A 23,895-nucleotide genomic window follows, 5' to 3' on the forward strand; every position below is an offset into this window, starting at 1 on the left:
GGCTTTAAGTGTTGCGATGAATATGGAACGAAAAGAGTATAATGCTCATAGGCAGTATAGATTTGCTTTACCAAAATTTGGTACAAGCACGTGGACACAAAACATTCGTCACTGCGCGTAAGTGTACACACCTAAACGGCTAAACCTGAAAGCCTACAACACAATTTTTTTTCTATTTTATTTTCAAAATCGAAAAAAATAAAAAAGTTAGGGCTTGTTTGGCATTGTTTTTTTATTTTTTTTGAAAACAAAAAACTAAAAACAGGAAACAAGAAAAAGGTGTTTCCAGTTATCTGTTATCAGTTTTCAAAATTATAATGATTTTAATAAATTTGACTAATTTTTTATTCATTATATACATACATCATATGATTTTAAAAAGACAAAAAACCAAAAAGCAGAAAACCAAAACTCTTATTTACTTATTTTATTTTTGATGAAATTATAGTGTATGCTCCTATTTCTTTACTCATCTCCATTTTTTAAATTTTATTTTTTCTAATTTTCTCTCTCCTCGCCGGCAACAGAAAGAGAGAGAAAAAAATTTGAACCAAAAAATTTGAATTTCCGAAAATTTTGAACAAAAAATTTATTTTTTCTCACATTTTTCTTGCTCTCATTGCTCAAATTCAGATCGAGCTTCTGCAAATTTTATGCCCTAGAAAAAATTGTGTGATTTTCTGGGTAAATTATGTCGACGGAAGATGAGAAGTTGTTGAAGGAGGCGAAGAAACTTCCATGGGAAGATCGATTGTTTCATAAGAATTGGAAGGTTCGTAATGATGCGAACATCGACCTTGTTGCATTTTTCGACTCCATTACCGATCCCAAGGACACTCGGCTTCGTGAATTTGGTATATTTTTTAGGGTTTTTGATTTTGTTTTAGTGGATTAGATCTGATGAAATTGGGTGTTTTTTTGATAATGCATTTTGAATTTTGGATTTGGATCTTATTGTGTGAAATGGGGTTTTTTTGATTTTTTTTTTTGGTTGGGATTTTTTCAGGGCATTATTTTAAGAAAACAGTGACTGATTCTAATGCACCGGTGCAAGAGAAAGCGCTTGATGCTTTGATTGCTTATTTAAAAGCTGCGGATGCGGATGTTGGAAGGTGGGTTTGGGTTAAGAGAGTGAAATTGTTGGTTTTGGGTTGTTCATTGTTGCTTTGAAATTTATGGGTAATTTTGTTGGTTTTGTGTTTATGATTTAGGTATGGCAAAGAAGTATGTGATGCTGTTGTTGCGAAATGTCTTACCGGGAGGCCGAAGACTGTGGAGAAGGCACAAATGGTGTTTATACTTTGGGTGGAGTTGGAGGCAGTTGAGGCTTTCTTGGTATGAAACTTTCCTGTTTAGTTTCTATTACGCAATTGAGTAGCCGGTATTGCATTTTGTTTTGTATCTGTGAGCTCCTTTTCTGGTGGGAGGAACGAGTGCTAAGATAGATTTTTGGAGCAAAAGTGTATTACACTATGGCCTTGCTTTTGTAAACTTGTAATGCAGTGATTATTTTTGGAATTGCATTTTACTAGTGTTTGGCTATGTACCTTTTGCAAGTGACATAGAGACTGTTTCTGGTTTTATCTACTCTGGAGTATTAGACAGCACTGTCAGCTTCTTTGCTAGTATATTCATGGTCAGCTTTTCTAGCAGATGTGGTTTTCGTTATTGAAAACTTATTGTCTCCATTACTATTTAAAGGGGTCTGAAGCCTGAGTTATCTCATGTAATCTATGGAAAAGGTTTGGGTGATTGAGTTTCAGATTAATAGAATATATATGTTGAATTTTCACGGCAGAGAGTTTTGAAGAGTGGTATGTTGAAGTCTTTCTTGCTCTTGTTTCATCTAACTCAATACCATCACTCTATGGGTTGGCTACAACATTAAGTTTTGATCATGTCCTTCCCTACATGGTTTTAGTAAGTTATAGGGCGTAGTATTATGGGTACTTTGGCCTAAGTGTAGTGTTATTACCTTTGTATCTATCTCAATTGCTATTACCATAATATGCTTTAATTAAAATTGCAATTGCAATGGTAAAAAGCTCCGGACAATAAATGTACTTTTTGTTTACAATGGTACCATATATTTAATATATTTTGGAGGTAAGAGAACCCAATTCAGGAAACACTTGAAAGGTTAACGTTAATATGGAGGGGGAAGAGATAAGATACCAAGTTCTGTGATATAATGAAGAGGTAATTGTATGAAATTGATGGAACTTAGGAGTAGTTATTTAAATACTAGGATGAAAGAGAGATTCAAAGACAATGGAGGTATTCCTTAAATGCTTACATATTATTCATGAAGTGTGGAGTACCAATGGCTAGACAGTAAGACCCCTTGCACCTTTACTACTCAACCGCATTTTATTCTTCTATATACTATCTCCGTTTCAAATTATTTGCAACTATTAGACATTTTCTACTCACACTTTATGTCAAGTCATTGCAAATAATTTCAAACAGAGGTAGTATAAAATTAAGCCTAGTCTCAAGCCGCGACTAGAGAACTTCAGGAAAAGAAATTGCAATGTCTTGGATTTACCTAATTCTAAAAGTATGTATGTACATATTTCAAGTATTTTTCTGATTTACCAAGGAATGTTTAGGTTGCTTTTGGCCAATCCCTCACTACTAGGTTGGCCTAGATGTCAACCTGTGGAAGCTCCCTTAGTTACTATTGGACATATTTATTCTCTTCTTTCTTTTTTTTTTTTTTTTTTTTTTTTGTTGTTGTTGTTGTTGTTGTTGTTGTTGTTGTTGTTGTTATTCATAAAAAATATCTTGGCTGAAAGGTGTATTTTGCAGAAAAGTTTATATGTTTTAAACCCAAATTTAAAGAGGAATTTTAAGTGTATTAGTTTTAAATTTATTGTAATTAAATGGCGTATTTAGACCAGAGTTTTATTGTAGCTTTATCTGAGGATTGAGGTCTTTGTGCCTCCTGTGCCTAAGTGATAGCAACTCATCTTGGTTCCTAAATTGGTGTCCAACTTTACAATACTCTGCTTGTTCGAGATTGTATGTTAGATATGGTGGATAGTTAAAGAATGTTTTTCTCTATCCCAGGAATGGATATTATATATTTAATCTGGTTGATAAATTTATATTTCTATCATTGACATTTATAATGGAAAGGTTAGGACCTACATGTACCCTATCACCTATATACAATTTTTAGAAGTACTTTTAGGGCCAATCTGCCATCACATGCTCACATAGACTTCTGTCTTTGATTCCTATGGGCTATGGCTGATATTTAGAGGAACTGTCATCTCCTGTAGCTCTCTATGTATTTGGAGGGGACTTTGTCCTTTACACTTCCTACCGTATGATTATGACAAAATTTGTATTTTGAATTTAAGAACACACATGAAGCATCATGGGTTTTCTAGGAGCTACTTATGTTTAATCAATGTAACAAAATTTGTCTCGTGTATGCTGACAAAAGATAAGGTCTTTGAACTTCCAGAGTTAACAGAGATTGTGATTGAGCAATTAGATCGATTTGGCTTTTAGTTTTCATGTGCAACTTGGCTGATCCTGCTGGCTCTAGTGAGTGTAATAATTTTCTCTGGCATTTTGTCTTATAATAATTGTTCAAATATATTTTGATGAGAGTTGAGATGTTGAAGCTGGTGGACTTTCTGTGGTCATGATCTGACCTGTTTCGTTATCTGGTCTTTTGTATTCTATATTTTCATGTACATAAAATGGATTTAAGCATCAACTGGTATTGCTGATGAATTATAGAATGCTCTTGTAACTTACTCAACAATGATGCAATTTTTGATTTTCTTTGATACCCTTTTTTTTGATTTCTGTGTTGTTGGCTTAAGTCAGCAGAACATGCTTGTTGTTTCTTTTGTGCTTTCTAGCTATAGTAAATGACCTTTAAACTCTGTATGTTATCTCTCTCTCTCTCCCCGTCTCTCTCTAACGAATTTGTACTTATTCAATGTAAGGATGCTATGGAAAAGGCTATTAAAGCCAAAGTGGCTAAAGCTGTTGTTCCTGCCATTGACGTCATGTTTCAAGCGTTAAGGTTCGTGGGCTGTACTGCATGTGCTTAATATATCATTTTTGGTTATTTTATTATCTATGTCGTTTTCTTGGTTGACTTTAGTTTCTCTTATGCTTACAATCTATCTTATCTTTGGGGTGTTAAATAGTGAATTTGGGTCCAAGATTATACCCCCGAAAAGAATTCTTAAGATGTTACCAGAGCTTTTTGATCATCAAGACCAAAATGTTCGTGCATCCTCTAAAGGATTGACCTTAGAGTTATGTCGCTGGATTGGACAGGACCCAGTGAAATCCATCTTGTTTGAAAAAATGAGGGATACAATGGTAAAACTATCTATATATTATCATACTTTTTTCTATGCTCTTTCGTATCTAGTATGTTGGACTGATGATTTATTTTATTTTTGTGTCTTTAGAAAAAAGAGCTGGAGGCAGAGCTTGTCAATGTTACCGGGATAGCGAAGCCCACACGAAAGATAAGGTGATGCTAGTATGCAATTTGATTTTGCGCTTTCTGATTGTGACAAAGTGTGTAAGGTCAAAAGTGATTCATTATGCTCATAGTCTGGAATTTTCTTAAACCTCTAAATTGTATCTTAGATGCTCATACCATTTCCACCAGTTTCTCTGACTATCTTGATTAGGCTGTTTGATTTATGTAATATTCTGATTGCTTGAGGCTGGGATTGAAAATATGTCAATAAATTTAGCTCCGTTTGATTTTTCCGAAATGTCCTGAATTTGAATGTATACTTGCCTGATGGCACAAGGGGTGATATATTTGTCAAGCAAGGTTTATCTGCTTTTATTTGCGTTTTCTTTGTTTCAGATATGGATTTTGCCTTAAAACTACACTCTTTCCGTCATAGGGTTTCTCCACATTATCCTTCTCCTGATTTCTTTTCCTTTGATCTTGTATCTGTTTTGTTTTTAGTGTTGGCCATCTGAACGTTTTTGTTCGTATTAAAATTGGGGGGTTCATTTGATTTTTGTAGTTAGATGCCCTCTAGTCTTATTCAGAACAAATCCCTTGATGCCAGTGCATCTACTCTCAATTGATTATTTCATTAGGAAGGTAAATATTGAATTCACAGCTTCCTGCGTGAAATATTTTTTATTGACCAGAATTTTTAGCTACCTGACCACCTGTGTGTTCAGCATGAATAAGGCTTTTGTATCCATAGGACATCCCTTCTTCAGCTAAAAGGCAAATCGATCGTCTGTGAATATCATGAATATGAATTTTGTATCCGTTGAACAGTTGCTGAATACAATAATGATTTTCTTTTTGGTTATCCATGCACTTATTATTTATTCAGATCTGAACAAGACAAAGAACCCGAACCTGAGGTTGTTGCTGAAGTGGAAAACGCAGGACCTTCAGAAGAATCTACATCCGATGGTATGCAATGATATACGTTGATTCATATTGAATACTGTTTAGCTGATGATACTAGCAAAAGAAAAAAAAAAAAGGCAAAAAATTCAGCGATATATGTCAGAAATTGAGTAGTGTATGTCGTATAGCTCCATATAATTACCATATTTGACTGGGGAAACCCCCCATTAATCTTGGCTTGCTACTGTGTTGAAATTGATAGCAGCACTTTGGTTTCAGCTCCACAGGTTATAGATGAATATGAGCTAGTTGATCCGGTGGACATATTAACACCATTAGAGAAATCAGGATTTTGGGATGGAGTGGTCAGTACTCTCATACCAATTTGTTCTCTTTGTAAATGTTAGTTCTATATACTATAAATGTAGGGTTTTATTATGTCAGTGGCTAATTGACACTTCAATCTACTGTTCATTGGTCTCTTTATTCTTTGGGAGTTTTGTTGGAGACTTATTGTCACTTCTGATTTGGTTTGATTAGAAAGCTACTAAGTGGTCTGAACGAAAGGAGGCTGTTGCGGAGTTGACAAAACTTGCTTCCACCAAGAGGATAGCACCCGGTGATTTCACTGAAGTCTGCAGAACACTCAAAAAGGTTGTTTTGACACCTCTTCTTTCCTCTTATATATGATTTAAATCCTTTCCATTGACTGTGGTTAGTCTCTTGCTGCTTAACACGTTTGACTATGTAATGTCGTTGCAGTTAGTCACAGATGTAAACATAGCTGTTGCAGCTGAAGCCATACAGGCTATTGGGAACCTTGCTCGAGGCTTAAGGGCACACTTTGCTGGGAGCTCACGCTTTTTGCTTCCTGTTTTACTTGTAAGATGTCACAATGGTTTCCGGAAGGCCTCTTTTTATTTTATTTTATTTTATTTAATCAGGCTGCTTTCTTTGTTGTGTTTTGTGTTGCATCTGCTTACTGTCTAAGTTTGGTATTGTTATAATGAAGTGTGCCACCATGTTGACTTAACATATCTATGCATGACTCCTTTGTGTTTCTAACTCCACCCCACCTAGGGGTGCTTATGATGCGAGTCGAGTTCGAGTTTGGGGTATCTCAGACTCGACTCGTTGACATATCAAGTCGAGCTTAATCGAGTCGAGTTTTGACCAAGTTGAGCTTTGACCGAGTCGATCTCGAGTAGCTTGCTAATTGATCCGGTCTTAGTAGAACCCCCTATTTAGTGTAACATTTGTTCCTTCTCTTTATTTTTGTATTATAAAAAATATACATGTGATGATATGAGTACATAAATGTTATATATATGTTAATAATTATTGTAAAATAAAGTTTTGAATCAAAATATTTTTATTTTTATTAAATATAATAATAAATAAAGGAATTCGAGTTTCTCATGAGTTTTCGAGTCGAGTATTGACCTACTCGACTCAACTCATTAACATTTTGAGTCAATTTCGAGCTCGAGTCGAGCTCACTTGAGTCGAGTTTTGACCGAGTCGAGCTCGAGTAGCCTGCGAGTTGTCTCGTCTCATAAGCACCCCTAACCCCACCCCTCTCTTCTAAGTGTATTTCTGTTTGCTATTCAAAAAAAAAAGTGTATTTCTGTTTGTGATCTTATGTAATGTAATTGCCATGAAGATATAACTTCGTCTTTTCTGACAGGAAAAACTGAAGGAGAAAAAGCCTACCATCACAGAAGCTTTGACTCAAACGTTACAAGCCATTTACAAGTCTGGATGTGTAAATCTCGTTGATATTGTCGAAGGTGAACTTTCATTTCTTATTTTTTAATTTTCCTTCTGATGCTCAGGCAGATTTAGATGTCTGTAGACTACAGTCCACAGGTTCAGGTGTTGTGATATTTGGGCCAGCTACTTGGAACATTGATGCATTGCATTGTACATGCCATTTAAACCAACTGTCCTGGTGAAGAATTTCTGCATTCTTTTTCTTTAGTGACTGCAATTGGGACTTCTAGGATTTCATTCATTGTTGTGATCAAATTAATACATAATAAATACTACAAGTGAAGATAATGGGTTCAGCAAAAAATCTAGAAACGGAAAGATTTCTTAGATTTGTTTTTCTTTCCCCAGTTTTAGATTACTTGGGGTGATCCTCGGGCCAACATTATGGCAGAGTAAATAATTGGCAAAACGTAAGTGTGTTATTAATTGTGTGAGTTTACTTATTAAACTTGACAAATGTTTTGGAGAAAGTATGATTTTCTCTGTGACAAATTTCTTTATTGTAATCTCCCCGTAAATGTTCTTATATCTTTTTTTTGTTAGCTATTGTAGATATTGTCTAGCAGTCAATGTCCATTTTGTGCTCATTTCTGATTCTTGTTTTATTTCTTCAGATGTTAAAACGGCTGTGAAAAATAAAGTTCCTCTTGTGAGATCTTTGACTCTAAATTGGCTCACATTTTGTATCGAGACTAGTAACAAGACTCTCATTCAAAAAGCTCACAAGGATTATGTTCCCATATGCATGGAGGTCGGTGACTTTTATTGATGACTATATTTGCTGCTTATTTTGTATATGTATATTTTTTGAATAGCTGTTTAAGTTATTTATTTTCATACTAGTGATACTAGTTGCTTAAATTTGGATCTGCTATAATACTTATAATTCTAATCTTATGATGATTTGCTTTGTGTAATGTGCAGTGTCTTAATGATGGGACTCCTGAAGTAAGAGATGCAGCCTTTTCTGTTTTGACGGCCATAGCCAAGGTGAGTATCTTATATTCTAACTTTTCCTCAGTCTTCTAGTCAACATGTTGCAAAGTAGAAACTGAAGTGTTCATCTCTTGTTTTAGTTGGTAGGTATGAGACCTTTGGAAAGGTCATTAGAGAAACTCGATGATGTCAGGAGAAAAAAGCTTAATGAAATGATTGGTGGTTCTGAAAGTGGTCCACCTGCTGGTGGAAGCTCAGGTTTGGTCTTTCATTTTTAATTCCGTTGTCCATTGAAACTGGATGTCTTTAATATTAACCTCTTTTTTTTTTTTTTTTTATTATCGCATGTCAGTCAATGTGCAAGTCTCAAGTGGATCTGCATCTGAGGTGTGTTTTGCTGTTTATTTTATATTATTTATTTTTGTTTTCTATCTCTCTTATATTGATTAATGCTTTTAGCTTTCGATGGTGCCTTCACTCCCAATTGTAGACAATGTATTTCAAAAGCGTAGGTTTTGCTAATAAAAGCACCCATTTTACAAAAAAAAAAAAACCTTCTCCTTTTACACTGCAAATATTTATTATACCCTTACTTGTATGCGTTAGTTAAATGCTTGCAATATCATGGACAAGTTTGTAAGTTTGTAATTTTGCCTTACTTCCTCTGCCATTTTCCCATGTTTGTAAGTTTGTAATGTGCACTTCCCCATGTTGCATTATTAAGGGTGTGTTTGGTTTGATGTAAAATAGTTTCATGGAAAATGATTTTCCCATTATCCATCTTTTTCCTTTTGGTTTATGAAGGGGTGGTAAACAATTTTCCTATGTTGGAAAACATTTCCTTTACAAAACAAGGGAAGCACATTTTCGTCTTTCCTCCTTACCTCATTTTTACTTTACTCTCATCTACGTCACTTTTCCATCCCTATTTTTAATTTCTCTACAACTTTTCTCGTAAGAAACCAAACAAAGGAAAACTAATTTGCAATTGTAGTTTCCATTAAGCTCTTTTTCTGGAATTGTTTTACGTCGAACCAAGCTGAGCCTAAAGGAACATAGGTAGCATTACCAACTAAAAAAGTGAGAATAGAGAATGAGGACAAACTGTTTTTTAATCGTTCTTTTGTAAACGAGTTGTGGATGAAAGTTGGTGTTCATCTTTTTTTGGAGTATATGGCGATGATTACTTCAGGGAAGTAAAATAATAAATGTGTATTACTATTAGCTGTTCGGAGTCCACGAACGATTCCGACTGGCGGTCTGTCAATTTAAACTGGTGTTTTATGGGTTGTGGGTGATTGAGGAATTTCTTAATAATTAGTCTATGTTAGACAATGATTTTCATCTATATATAATTTCCTGAATCGAAGATACTTCCTCTGTTTTTTTAGTTGCATCACTTTGCAAATTGCGGACTCCTAGGCAATTTTTTAAGATGAGATAGAGGGAATAAAAAAAAATGGACCCATGGGATAGGAGAGAGAAAGAGAGAGTTTATTAACTAAAAAGGAAAGTGATGCAACAAATTTGAAACCTCTGTTTTAGGAAAGTGATGCAACTAATTTAGAACTTCTGTTTTAGGAAAGTGATGCAACTAAAAAGAAACAGAGGAAGTATATACTTTTTTAATCAGCAATGCATTTTTTTTATGTTAATTTACATTTCTTTTTCAGTTTACTTGTTTTAGTGGGCTTATCATTTCTTACAATTTTACACTGTTTTTGTTGTTGACAGGCCTCATTTGTTAAAAAGTCAGCAGCAAGTATGCTGAGTGGGAAAAGGCCTGTTCAGGCAGCTGTGAGTGTTCTGGTTCATTTGAATCATTATTTGATTAAGTTGTAATTTTTTCTGCTCTGGGATTTTTTAAATTCATCTTGTCTGTTTTTATATTCGGTTAGCCTGCTGCCAAGAAAGGTGCTACATCAAAACCTGCTGCCAGCAAAAAAGTTGATGGAGGTGGGCAGCAGAAAACCGTGAAAATTGAACAGGAAGATGTTGAGGTATTTTTTCTTTATTTATTGATGAAGTTCCCCGGTACTTGATATAAAAAATGTCATTTATCTGTGTTTGTCCTGGTGAGCAGCCATCAGAGATGAGCCTTTTAGAAATTGAGAGCAGACTGGGTTCTCTTGTACAAGCAGAGACTATTTCTCAACTAAAGAGTACCGTATGGAAAGAAAGGCTGGAAGGTTCAAATTCTATTTAACCTTTATGTGTGGCATTATAATCATTCTTTGACTTGCTTTCATGTTATTTTGATTTGTATCTGATCTTTTTAGATTAGTTTTGTGTTGCTTTTTCTCTGTCGTTGCTGATATTAAGGTTTTAAGTGTTAGCTTTAATGGGTTATTTCTATCCACGTCCATGCAGCAATTTCCTCATTGAAAGAGCAAGTGGAGGGCATTCAGGAACTTGATCAGTCAGTGGAGATTTTGATTCGTTTGTTATGTGCCGTCCCTGGATGGAGTGAGAAAAATGTTCAGGTACATAAACAAAATTCCAATCTTTAATAAGTACCTGGTAGCTTGCACTGATCCAAAACTTTTTTCTTGAAATCATATCTATTTTAACAGTAGCTTGCTGTATTGCCAATCTATATTTTGCGAAAGACTAGACATCCGCTTTGGATGAAACATATAGGAATGGCATGGGGATTTATGTAAACAGTAAAGATAATTTATTTGCTTTGTTACCCATGTGATTTAAGGGAAAGCGTGAGGGAGAAACTACTGTTTTATTTTTTGGCCACCAAATGCCACTGCTTTACCACAGAAGCTTTACCAATCATCAACCAGGACAACCCCTGCCATTTGCCTGCCCCAACCCACCAAACTCCATTGTGATGAACCACACCATTCATACTTCCATCATACCCACTCACTTGTAAGCATTGCATGACCATTAAAATAGAAATCACCAGCAACAGGTAGATTTTTTTTTGGTTAATGTCAACAAGTTGGGAGGTTTTTTTGGGTAGTGTTTGTGACTTGTGTGTGAAGGTCTCATGGGCAGAGAGAGGATGAAATAGGTTTTGGATTGGTAGATTGATGATGAAATAATGTGTGGTTGCCTTGGATACTGAAAATTGTTGGAAATTAAAGATGAAGAAATAGGTGGTTTTGGGTATATGAGTTAAGTGGGTTTGTTTGATAAGGTGGGTAATTTAATGTGTGGTCAAATTAATTGATTGGAAGTTGTAACTTAATGTTTAGCTAAATGAATAAATAAGGATATTTGATACGGGGGAAATTGTTTGTGGTAAATTTTTGAAGTGTTGCATTTATTTGAATCTTCCCTTCTTAGGAAACTGTTTCCTCTGAAAAACATGGAGGAAATATCCTTTATCCAGATAAGTGGCATGACATAACTATCTAGCAAAAACCTTATTACTCTTCCATTGGTCATATTCAGAGAGTTAAGTCATTGCTTTTTAGCCATATAATGGCTAAAACAGTTGAGCATACCAAATCTCCAAAAGCACTTCATCTTCTGATCCTTTTTATTTCCTTCTAGATCTTATGTAATTTACATGCAAGTGCAGTAGAAATTCAAGTTTTGAAAAATATTGGTCTTCCCTGATATAAACGATATATCCAATGACAATTAGGCCACCACAAATTTTCACAAATTGTAAATTGTTGGTTCCTTATTTCATCGATGTGAAGACACTTGGCACATGCTATGGTGTAGACATTCTGCTGTTGTCAGTCTTGTCACTTCTATTTAGATTGTCTTAACACACTACCTATAGTTCCTTGTGTTCTATGTAGAAGTTGTCAATAGGAATGGGGAAATGGTAAGACTTCTGTGTATAGGCTGGCTAGATAAATTTCCCAATCTGCCTCTCTTTTTCTGGTGAATTTCTCTTAGCGCCATAACAAGTCAATCAAATGTTAGCTTATATTGGATAGTGGATTTATTTGAAATTGCAAATTTATAAATGAACATTTTTTGCTTTGAATTTTAAAATTTAGGTAGAGTAAAAAGGTTTTAAACCTGGCTCAATTAAGGAAACAAATATATGAAAGGGCTGTACGCCTGAGCTTCCTAACGCTAAAATTAGTCAATTGTTATGATCAGGGTAAAGAACCAGGAGTATAGTTTGGAAAAACTTTCTATATACATGTTTTAAGATTCCAAATTCCTTGCCTGTCTGTCTTATCCATATTCCAAGTCCGTACTTGCTCTCTGCTTATCACTCCATAGGATATTTGTATTTATATCAAGAATCAAGGATGTGTTGAGAATTTAAAGGATATCTGCCTAAGTATTGGTATCCCTGTCGTGAAATGATGTATGATTCTTTATTATTCCTATTTTACCTAGGTTGTATTGGGCAATTTTTAAGCCTTTAGCTAATTTAGTCACCTTTTTGTAGTCCAATTTTTCGCTCTATGGAAATTGTTGTTTAATGTTTTGGTACTGTTTTCTTACCACAGCTACATTGTTTAGTGACTACTATTTTGAATGTCACAGGTCCAGCAGCAAACTATTGAAGTTATTTCTTATGTAGCAATAACTGCTACAAGATTTCCCAAAAAGTGTGTTGTTCTTTGTCTTCATGGTGGGTATCTTGTTACATTGGCTTTCATATTTAGTTTATTGTTGCTTTGCTTGCTAGTGTTATCCAGAGATACAATTTTTTATATTCTGTATCTTTTTTTGATTGATTGTCTACTTCACAGGTCTAAGTGAAAGGGTGGCTGATATTAAGACCAGAGCCCAAGCGATGAAGTGCCTGACTACATTTTCAGAAGCAGTAGGTCCTGGATTTATTTTTGATAGAGTAAGTAGTTTCTATCTTCATGCTCTGTATTTGCTTCCCACCGTGCAAAACTTTTCTCATGCTCTTGATGTTGTCAGTGAAGAATTTTTGAATGAATGAAGTGATTTCTTGTTCCTTTTTTGTGAATACGGGATACAGCCCCACCTTTTCTTTATGTTCTATGGTTATTTTTTTTAATGACTTTCATTTGCTGCAGTTATATAAAATTATGAAAGAGCACAAGAATCCAAAGGTACTTAGTGAAGGCATTTTATGGATGGTTTCTGCTGTTGAGGATTTTGGTGTTTCTCTTTTGAAATTGAAGGTGATTATCTTTCTGCCATGAAATATTGAGTTATGATATAGTTTTCTTTTGCGGATAGTAATTTTAATGTAAATGCTATTTTTCTTCTGTGAAGGACTTAATTGACTTCTGCAAGGAGACAGGACTACAATCAAGTACTGCTGCTACTAGAAATGCCACGATTAAGTTGATTGGTGTCTTGCATAAATTTGTTGGCCCAGGTAATTATAGCCTCTTCCCTCGACTGCATGCTTTTCTCTTGTGAATGTGTGAAGCAGTGGAAAAGTGTTAACCAATCTTATTGCAGACATCAAGGGGTTCCTTACAGATGTTAAACCTGCACTTCTTAGTGCACTTGATGCAGAATATGAAAAAAATCCTTATGAGGTATGTGCATTTCACTATTCCTATCCTAATGTATTTAGTTTGGAGATTTTTTTAGATTAGTGTTACTGTAATGCAGGGACCATCTGTAGCTCCAAAGAAAACAGTAAAAGCAACCGATTTGTCATCTGTTCCTGCTGGTGGCTCGGATGGTTTACCACGTGAAGATATTAGTGCCAAAATAACACCAACCTTGCTGAAAAATTTTGAAAGCCCTGATTGGAAGGTATATATTAATTCAACATTTCAATTTATGTATTATCATTGATTTTGTAGCGTTGTGCTTCAGAATTTTCCTTTTAAAGATATTGAAAGTGCTATCATCTTTATGTTTTGATAATATCTAGATACGCTTGGAATCCATCGAAGCTGTGAATAAAATTTTAGAGGAGGCCAATAAGCGTATTCAACCCATTGGAACTGGTATCACTGTGTTATGCTCATGGCTTCAATCATGTTTGAAGTTTCTGTTGTACTTTTAGTTGGCAGTGTCAGTTGTAATTTCTTCCCCCATTAGTTGTTTATGAGTATTATTTTGACAAACAGGAGAGTTGTTTGGTGCTCTTAGAGGTCGTTTGAATGACAGCAATAAAAAGCTTGTGATGGAAGCATCTTCTACCATTGGTGGTGTTGCTTTCGCCATGGGTCTTCCAGTTGAGAAAGCAAGCAAGGTTGGTTTGTTTATTTATTTGATGTTGAATTTGCTGGAGCTCTACCTGGGGTCTTTCCAGTGACTTCCCTTTTTTTTTTTTTTTTTTTTTTAATTTTTATTTTTTGATGTATTCTTCTGTATTGTTTTGTATGTGTTCTTATCTAAATTTAATTTGATTATGGCTCTTACAGGGAATTCTTTCAGATGTATTGAAATGCCTTGGTGACAATAAAAAGCAAATGAGAGAATGTGTTTTGACAACTTTGGACTTGTGGCATGGTGCTGTCCATCTTGATAAAATGGTTCGTCTAAGATAATGACTATTGTTGGATTCTTGAGTAAATGAAAATAAGCAAGAATTGACTGAACAGGAAATTGTTGTTAATAGTGCTGTTCTGCGAGTATAGGTACCCTATATTACTGCTGCTCTTTTGGAATCAAAACTTGGTGCTGAGGGGCGTAAGGATCTTTTTGAATGGTTATCTAAGCATCTTTCCCTGATGAATGACTTTCCTGATGCAGTGCAGCTGCTTAAGCCAGCTGCCACTGCCATGACGGTATTCTTTGACAATTCTTTTTATGGTTTCTGTTTGTTTTTATTGTGGTCAAATCAAATCTGTGTCATTTTTTAATTGGAGGTCCTTTTATCCTTTTGGATTTAATTTCAGGATAAGTCATCTGATGTTCGTAAAGCAGCTGATGCATGTCTTTTGGATATTCTTAAAGCTTGTGGTCCAGAAATGGTGCAATTTTAGGCTCTGCTTTAATGTTTTGTGATCAAGTAAGATTTTTGATTGTGAAAATGGATTTGTTTTTTAACAATCATAGCCTTATTGCCTTCTTAGGTGACCAAGAATTTGAGAGATATACAAGGCCCGGCTCTTTCTCATGTTGTTGAGAAGCTAAAATCTTATGGGGCTGTTCCAGGTGTGCCTTTATAAATTTTATATCATGTCTGTTAATTGTTTGCTTAGTTTGTGCTTAAGTTTACTAAGTTTTTCTGCCATCAGATTTGCACGATTCTGCTCAAGTTACTTCTACCACATCACTACCTAAGGGCAACACCAGAGTGGGTAAAACTAGCTCAAACGCTGCTGCGGAACGTGCACCCAAGTACGGAGCAAAATCAGCATCATCGGTGTGTTCCCTGTTTTGATTATTTTCCAGCTTTCACAGTTTAATTTTCTTATTTTGTGGCTTTGATTATTGAATGACTTTTGATCTTTCTACAGAGAGCTCCTCCTGCGCGGAGCTCAAGAGCAGAGTCCATCATGTCTGTTCATGATATTGCTATCCAGTCTCAGCCATTATTAAATATTAAAGATTCAAACAAGGTATTTCACCGTCGAGGTTATTTGTTTGTATTCTGTTGTTTCCTTTATTACTGTAGGGGAGTGATAATTTATGTGGTTATGATTACGTTCTGCAGGAAGATAGGGAGAGGATGGTCGTCCGCCGTTTTAAATTTGAAGAACCTCGTTTGGAGCAAATACAGGATCTTGAGGTTCGTAACTTCTAAATATCACTTCGACTCTAAAGTAAAACCGAATTTCACTTGGGCACATGTTTTATTAGGATTAGTGAGAAAATACGGTGGGGTTAGAGGATCTTGTTGATAAAATTGAATGAAAAAGTAAGTTAATGGATGATGGACACAATCAAAGTGAGAGTGTGAGACATGATGCTTCTATTTAGGGACAAGGATTTTGTTGGGAGGAATGGGCTTATTATTTGGGGACAGAGGGAACATATTTCTCAATCTAATTAATTGGTGGGCTAATCTGTTGAACTATTTGTAAACTGGCTGTTTTGTTGCAGAGTGGGCTTGCCAAATTTTTTAGGGAAGATCTGAACAGAAGGCTTCTGAGTACAGACTTCAAAAAGCACGTGGATGGCATTGAAGTGCTACATAGGGTGAGTTATGTTATACTCCGTGTCAAATTTATTATGGTATCGTTGGGATTCAATTCTTATATCTGGTTTCTTTAAACAGGCACTTCCAACCATCGTAAAGGATCTAATTGAAGTAATGGATATAGTTTTAAGGTGGTTTGTTTTGCGATTTTGTGAATCGAACACAACATGCTTATTGAAGGTGTGGTCTTTGCTCTCTTCATCTGATCTGAGTACCTTGAGCATTTTTTTCATTTTTCTTATATAGTAACATACTCTTGCTTGTGGAATGTGTGTATAATATCAGGCATCTCTAATAGGCAATTCCCCTTTTCTTAATCACAGGTCTTAGAATTTCTTCCTGAATTTTTTGAGGCATTAAGGATTGAGGGGTATGCATTGACTGAAGCAGAGGCAGCCATATTTCTTCCATGTTTGGTAGAAAAGGTTTAGCTTTTCTCTTTTTCAGTAGAGATTCTTTTTTCTTTTGATATATCTAGATGCTGTTGTGCAATTGATGAAGCACGGAACATTCCCGCGTCTTACAATATGAAGTGAATGATTTGGGTCTGATATATGATTTTACTGACTTTAGATCTTTTTTTTGCAACATATTTGATATATTCCAATTAAAATCAGTTTAATCATTTGGTTGTTATGGGTCTCTTTGTGTTTCATTCGAAGGCATGTTTCTGTCGGATGAGAACTAATTTGGCCTCTTTTTAAATCTGTAGTCTGGACATAACATTGAGAAACTACGAGAAAAAATCCATGAGCTCACTAAACAAATTGTTAGTATATATTCAGCAGCAAAACTTTTTCCTTACGTCGTGGAGGGTCTACGCTCAAAAAACAATCGAACACGTATAGAGTGTGCAGATCTTGTTGGTTTCCTTCTTGACAATCATGGAGCTGAGGCAAGTTTGGGACTTTTTTGAAAAATAAATTAGGATTAGTGTTTGATTGATGGTGAAATTGAGCATCTGCTCTCTCCTTTTTCACAGATAAGTGGGCAGCTGAAAAGCTTGCAGATTGTTGCGAGTTTAACAGCTGAACGAGATGGTGAAACTAGAAAGGCTGCTCTGAACGCGCTGGCCACTGGTTACAAAATTCTAGGTATCAAATGCTGAATTATTAGTTGTATATGTTTGCAGCTCCTTAGTTGTTTGTCACTGGTTACAAAAATCTAGGTATCAAATGCTGAATTATTAGTTTGTATATGTTTGCCGCTCCTTAGTTGTTTGTCATATTTTGATAACTTGTTCCTGGCTTGTGTAATACTGTAGATCATGGTGTTATGGATCATTGGATCTCCATTTTTTTTGTGAGATATGGCACCCCCTATTTCTCCATCAGTCCAATTTTTAATTCTTTTTTGGTGTCTGACCAAAGATTGCAAATTTAGTAAGCCCTTTTTTTTTTTTTTTTTTTTTTTTTGGGGAGGTAAATAGAGTACTCTCTGAATATCGTGTTGTCCATAAAGGTTCCTGAACTATGGAGTTTTCTGTTTCTTAATTCCTCGTATCATTGTTGCCTCTGCAATCAACAATGAAAATTGTTGTTCATCTCTGAATTTAAAGTGTTCTTTATAATTATTGACTGTTCCGGCTTTTACATGGTCATGAACATGATAAACAATTTGTTCAGCTCTTCCCAGTCCATCTGTGGTCATGCTTCTTTTAGTAGTACTGATTTATAAACTTCATTTTAGTCCAACGGTTTTATTTAAGGGAGAAGTATCTTAGTGGAGAATGAGATACCCTTCAATTTTTTGTTTTGTGACACTGTTTCTCTTACAGGTGAGGATATTTGGAGATATGTAGGGAAATTAACAGATGCTCAAAGAAGTATGATAGATGAAAAATTTAAGACAAAGGTATTTATTTCTATTTTCCGTTTTTGTGGTATCTGTCTTGTTTGTTTTAGCTGATCACATAGTGCTTTTCATTAGGCTCGTGATATGGACAAAAGGAGGGAAGGGAAGCCTGGAGATGCAAGGGCTGCTTTAAGACGCTCGGTCAGGGATAATGGGTGAGGATATCCTAATATTCAACTATGGGGCTTTACTTTGTTTCTTATGATGTACTACTTTTTACAATGGTCTCATAGCAAAGGGTTATCTAACAACTCCATTTGCTTCACGATTATCGACACTTTTGTTTGGATAAGCTTTCGCTTTTCTTCTATTTTCCACCTAGTTCAGATTGCTTTTTAATGTGTTTTTTTATCTTTGTCTGATGGCCTACATGAAAGTATAGAGTTGGAGCCTGGAAGTCCTTTAGGTTGGGAGTGTATGCTTTGTGCTGAGTTATTTTTGTGCCACTCTATACTATCTGTGACACTGGGTGGCTAATAAAATATCTCTATGCCAGTTTATATCTGTACATTTTATGGTCATTCCAGCTTATCATATGTTTGCCACCCTTATCTGAGGGGGTATGTTTTAGCAGCTAGAGGTGGGGACTTACTTATTTTTGGAGCTCTACATATGATGTATATATGTGGTTCTATTTCTTGCTTATTCCTTACTCTCTTCCTCATTTTTGTTGTATTTGTACCACCTGTATCTTCAATTTTATGCATACCATTCTTTACCTGGCCCTTAAGTTCTAACTGGTCATTTTTCTTTCATTGCTACCCTCGTCACACATTGATTGGTTGATTGCAGAAGTAAAGCTTAAATATTTACTTGCTTAAATTTTATATGAATATATCATAGGTCTGATATAGCTGAACAGAGTGGAGAAGTTTCAAGATCAATTGCTGGCCCAGTTTTTGCCAGGTATTCTCCGCTTTTCTTCCTTTGGGCTCCATCCTATCTTCTTTGCTGTTCTTATGTCAGCTCAATTTTAAATTGGTCATTTGTTTGAATTGCCTATTTCAGGGAATCCTATGTTCATCCTGAACTCCATATGGATAGAAATTCATTGCCTCGAGTCCATGCTGGTGTTAGTGGTCCTACTGACTGGAATGAAGCACTTGATATCATTGCACACGGTGCACCGGAGCAGGTATTTGTTATGCTTAAATGATCCTTAAAATAAATCCCTTAACTTTGTTGTTTGATGCTCAATAAAGAAGGCCCTTATGCAGTTCTTATTTATACCATGTTTTGAATATATATATCTGTACTTCTGATCCATGCTTGTTTCTTGCATTGAACTCATCTTTCGTGTAATCTAATTCTGTGCAGTCTGTGGAAGGAATGAAAGTAGTTTGCCATGAGTTGGCGCAGGCCACAAATGATCCTGAAGGAAGTACAATGGATGACATTGTCAAGGATGCAGACCGACTTGTCATAATCTTAGCCAATAAGGTACTCGCTCCGTTTTCTCATATGTATTACAATTTGTACCAGCACATAATGTTAGGAGGTTTAATTGATTTATTTTATTAAGACAAGTGGGGTGGGGGGAGGGTATTTGGGGTATTTAAAAACTGTAAGAAATGACAGTGAAGTTAATAGTTTATTAAATTTAAGGGATTTGAGAGGAGAGGTAATAAAAATGGAGTGGGGACCATGAGAGGAGAGAGAGAGAATAATAGAATGTAGTAATTTATCAGAAATAGAAGTATAACACTTAAAATGATAAACGGAATTAGGCAAGTGTAACACTTGGAAATTTGAGGGATTATTGGTTTGCATTCTGTAATTTCTTTCAATTCCTTTTTTTTTTTCTTCTTGCAATGCAATACTTAATTTTTGTGACAATTGAAACAGGTTGCAAAGACATTTGACTTCAGTCTAACTGGGGCTTCTTCGAGGTCCTGTAAATATGTTTTAAACACACTTATGCAGGTGATTTTTTTTTTTCTTTTTTATGGATATTTTCTTGTTGCCACTCATGCTAGATTTTATGTCTATGTTTTTGTTGCTCTTCTGATGGTTTTTATTATGCTGCAGACATTTCAAAATAAGACTCTAGCTCATGCTGTCAAGGAGAGCACCCTTGATAATCTCATTACTGAACTTCTTCTTTGGCTTTTGGATGAACGGGTTCCTCGCATGGATGATGGAGGCCAACTTCTGAAAGCTTTGAATGTTTTGATGCTTAAGATCTTGGTATATATGAATTGGCCTTTTTTGCTATTGTTTCATCACCTTTATAGTGACCTATCTGAAAGTAATGTCAATTTTTGTAGGACAATGCTGACAGGACATCATCATTTGTGGTACTCATTAAACTACTAAGTCCAGTGAGCTCCTCAAGATGGCCAGCACCTGCGGTGAATGAGTCCCTGAATGTTAGAAATCAGAAATTTTCTGATTTAGTTGTCAAGTGTTTGATAAAACTAACAAAGGTAATTTTCCTTTGTTTTGCTCGGGTGGGTGAAAGCCTTGAGTTGCATAGAGTGTAAGCTTTGCTGCTCAAAAACACCCAGTGCCGACACTTGTACTTTTATATTCTTTTGCTTAGTGTTCCTCTAAAAAGACATTTTCTGTATAGTAAATATCCATAATCAATCTTCTTTGTCCCTCTTAAATTTATACATAATTCTTTCTCTTTTCTCTTAATTCTTCTCTGCTACACTGCACTTTCTTTGGATTTACTGAGGGTTTAAAGATATCAGGTTTTTAAAATTGCCTATTCCTACTTCAGGTTCTTCAAAGCACTATATATGATGTGGACCTAGATCGCATTCTTCAAAGCATCCATGTGTACCTTCAAGAGCTTGGAATGGAAGAAATAAGGAGAAGGTAATTTTCCCTCTTCGATTGTTAGTTCTGGTTTCTTCTTATTTGAGAATTATACTCACTCGTCCTTTTTATTCTCTTATTTTGTTATAACTCTGTCTACATGAAGAGCGGGAGCTGATGATAAGCCTTTGCGTATGGTTAAAACTGTTTTGCATGAACTTGTAAAACTCCGGGGTACAGCTATCAAAGGTCATCTCTCCATGGTTCCTATAGATATGGAGCCTCAACCCATTATTCTTGCATACATTGATTTGAATCTACAGGTACTGGAATTTTGCTTTGCGCTTTGGGTTTCTAGTCAGTTTAGCATTTGATCTGTCTTACTTGCTTTCACATGTTCTTAATTTCTGCTTTATAATTTTACTATTTTCCTGTACCAGACTTTGGCAGCGGCGAGGATGCTTACCCCCACTGGACCTGTGGGCCAAACTCATTGGGGTGACTCAACTGCTAATAATCCATCTTCTGCCACTCATTCTGCTGACGCTCAGTTGAAGGTAATGCTGGACTATCAATGATGATGACATCTGGTGTCTATGCCTTGAATACATTTAGTTGTGACTGATTATGATATCTTGGCCGTATGTCTCTTGCAGCAAGAACTGGCTGCAATTTTTAAGAAAATTGGAGATAAGCAAACTTGCAGTATTGGTCTTTATGAACTGTATCGCATTACACAATTATACCCCAAGGTAACTTTTGTGCACCAACTTGGTTATCTCCTAATGCTTTGTTTTCTACCCATTAGCCTCTTTCCTCTGTTTGCATTACACAATTGCTTGATTTTGCTTAAGTATTATGCTTCAAGCATCTTTATGCTCACAATCTACTCCTATTTGTAGGTTGATATCTTTGCTCAGCTCCAAAATGCCAGTGAAGCATTCCGAACTTATATAAGAGATGGATTGGCACAGGTATGCAGCTAATTCACTATCATCGACATTAATTATAATTATAGTGCTATGCTCATCTGTTCTTTCCTGCAGATGGAGAAGAATGCAGCTGCCGGAAGGACACCATCAAGTGTTCCATTATCAACTCCACCTCCATCATCACTGAATCTTTCATCGCCAAAATTAGCTCCTCTGTCGCCTGTACATACAAACTCGCTAAATGATTCAAAATCGCTGAATACTAGAGTTGAGCCAACAAGTTTTTCTTTACCCCCATCATTCAGTGAAGATGAGAAGACAGCCAATGCAACTTCTAGAGGTTCAAATTTTGATCATCAACAGCTTCTAGGGGACCAAAGAAGTGACAGACTGGCAACAGGAGGTAACTTTATTTTGTTTTTAGTTTCTTGTTTTTTTCATTTCTTTCTTTTCCCCTTGGGAAGATGATTTTGATTGTGGGAGCTGCTGTGTGCATTGAGCAGTTACTACTGGGACATTAGATGCTATTAGAGAAAGGATGAAGAACATGCAGTTAGCGGCAGCAGGTGTAAATCCAGATTCTGGAAACAGGCCCTTGATGCCAATGAATGGTAATGTTACTCATAATCAAGCTCAGCATGAGCTAGATGATTCAGCTGCTGACAACCCGGTTCACAGTGGAGTTCTTCCTATGGATGAGAAGGCATTATCTGGGTTGCAAGCCCGGATGCAAAGACTAAAGAGTGGGTCATTTGATCATGTATAGGACAGTAAAATTGAGGATTACGATGTTGAAAGCTGCTTTACCATCTCACATAGTGCAGATCTCGTTCAGTGCCTTTTCTGGGCAGACCTCTGTACACTCTCGGATTTTGTACATAAGAATATGTAGCCAGGTTTGATGGGAAGCTTTACTTGAATTCCATGGTGGGTGTAACGGATCTTTTAGATTGGTTTCCCAGAAAAGCTTGTTACGAATGGCTCATGATATACTGTTAGCTGTAATCTATTCAGCTGTAAAAGGCCCTAGGTTTGCTCTTGGGTGATTGATGAGAGACTAATCGGGGAATAGTCTAAGAATTATTTCTTCCGCTAACCAGTGTGCAATGATTCTTGTAAACCTTACAGCTTATCATTTGTATATGATAATTGACATTATCTTTTGTTACAGATGTATCTTTTTGATGTAACTTAATGAAAAGTTTTGTTTTGTTTTGATGCAACTATTTCTTTTGGGCAATTTTCTCCACGGTTTTATTTCTTTTGCTTAAATTTAGTCTATAATTCTATATGTTGGCACTATTCTCTCGATTAGTTGCTTTTTGCTTGTTATTTTTGCTTATAGCACAACTTTTCAAGGAAAGTGAAAAGATAGGGAGTGGAAGGAAGTTGGTAAATAAAAGGCGGTAAAATTTAAAATAATAAAAAACAAAAATACCGAGTAATAAATTACAATGTAAAACTCGAAAATGTAAAGGTGAAAAAAAATATAGGTCTTAATAAATTGATTTTCTTGAATCAATTAACAATTCTCATAAAACATTTGTACCATCTGGCATTGCAACGTTTTTTTTTTTTTGGCTATAAAAGCTACTGGAGGTCTGGAGCTTATTAAGTTTAATATTAATGTCCTTGTGGATCATCAATGTAGCCATACCAAGTTACCAACAATGTCATAAAGTTAATTTGGCACAACTAGTACAAGTACAAAGTTGATGGAAAACTTTAAGTAGGTTATTTATCTGATATTTCAAATATTTGCACAAAAAAACTAAACGTCGTTGTATTATGGAGTAAATAACTTGTCTTACGTGTATCGTGTGCATAATAACAATTAATCTTTTATGTTTCCATGTGATGCTAAATTTTAACAATTACCAACCTCTTAGATTCTTATAGTTGGGTATGTTATACTATAATAGTAAGTTTTAATATATGTAAGCGACAATTCCAAAAACAATAACTTCAAGAATTAAATTTCTAATTCAAAAAACAAAATTCAAAGAAGATAATTTTTTAAAAAAAAAAAAAAAAAAAAAAAAAAAACCATAGTGCACAATAATACGTACTTCATAACAAACAAAGCACATCAATTGCATATAAGATTGTATTCGTATAAATTTAATTATTTATCAATGATGGATAACTTTACATTTAGTTTTAGTTAGAACAAGAAAAAATATTTCATTTGATCCTTTCATTCTCAATCAATCAATAAAAGCTTTAATCCCATAAGTGAAGTCGGCTAC

At 35.4% G+C, this 23,895-nt stretch overlaps 1 protein-coding gene across 1 annotated transcript; it reads left to right on the plus strand.

The window, feature by feature from the left end:
• Positions 1-496: 496 nt before the first annotated feature.
• On the plus strand, positions 497-22,869 carry LOC110706865 (protein MOR1-like). The gene is made up of 54 exons (XM_021884842.1): positions 497-854; positions 1,007-1,112; positions 1,212-1,335; positions 3,969-4,048; positions 4,176-4,353; positions 4,446-4,510; positions 5,349-5,431; positions 5,648-5,733; positions 5,909-6,022; positions 6,131-6,250; positions 7,056-7,158; positions 7,756-7,892; positions 8,066-8,131; positions 8,218-8,335; positions 8,430-8,464; positions 9,812-9,874; positions 9,976-10,077; positions 10,161-10,266; positions 10,448-10,560; positions 12,554-12,641; positions 12,763-12,863; positions 13,060-13,167; positions 13,262-13,367; positions 13,454-13,533; positions 13,610-13,756; positions 13,878-13,953; positions 14,077-14,201; positions 14,374-14,484; positions 14,590-14,739; positions 14,851-14,925; positions 15,028-15,109; positions 15,193-15,320; positions 15,415-15,516; positions 15,612-15,686; positions 16,001-16,096; positions 16,176-16,277; positions 16,421-16,522; positions 16,810-16,992; positions 17,080-17,191; positions 17,875-17,951; positions 18,027-18,106; positions 18,795-18,857; positions 18,960-19,086; positions 19,269-19,391; positions 19,797-19,874; positions 19,980-20,138; positions 20,219-20,377; positions 20,677-20,774; positions 20,881-21,037; positions 21,155-21,271; positions 21,371-21,466; positions 21,617-21,688; positions 21,761-22,049; positions 22,150-22,869. Exons 1-54 carry the CDS (start codon positions 692-694, stop codon positions 22,410-22,412), a joined length of 6,069 nt encoding a protein of 2,022 aa, XP_021740534.1. The 5' UTR covers positions 497-691; the 3' UTR covers positions 22,413-22,869.
• The last annotated feature ends 1,026 nt before the right edge of the window (positions 22,870-23,895 follow it).

The sequence above is a fragment of the Chenopodium quinoa genome, unplaced genomic scaffold (assembly GCF_001683475.1).
Source record: "Chenopodium quinoa cultivar QQ74 unplaced genomic scaffold, ASM168347v1, whole genome shotgun sequence".
NCBI classification, from domain to species: Eukaryota; Viridiplantae; Streptophyta; class Magnoliopsida; order Caryophyllales; family Amaranthaceae; genus Chenopodium; species Chenopodium quinoa.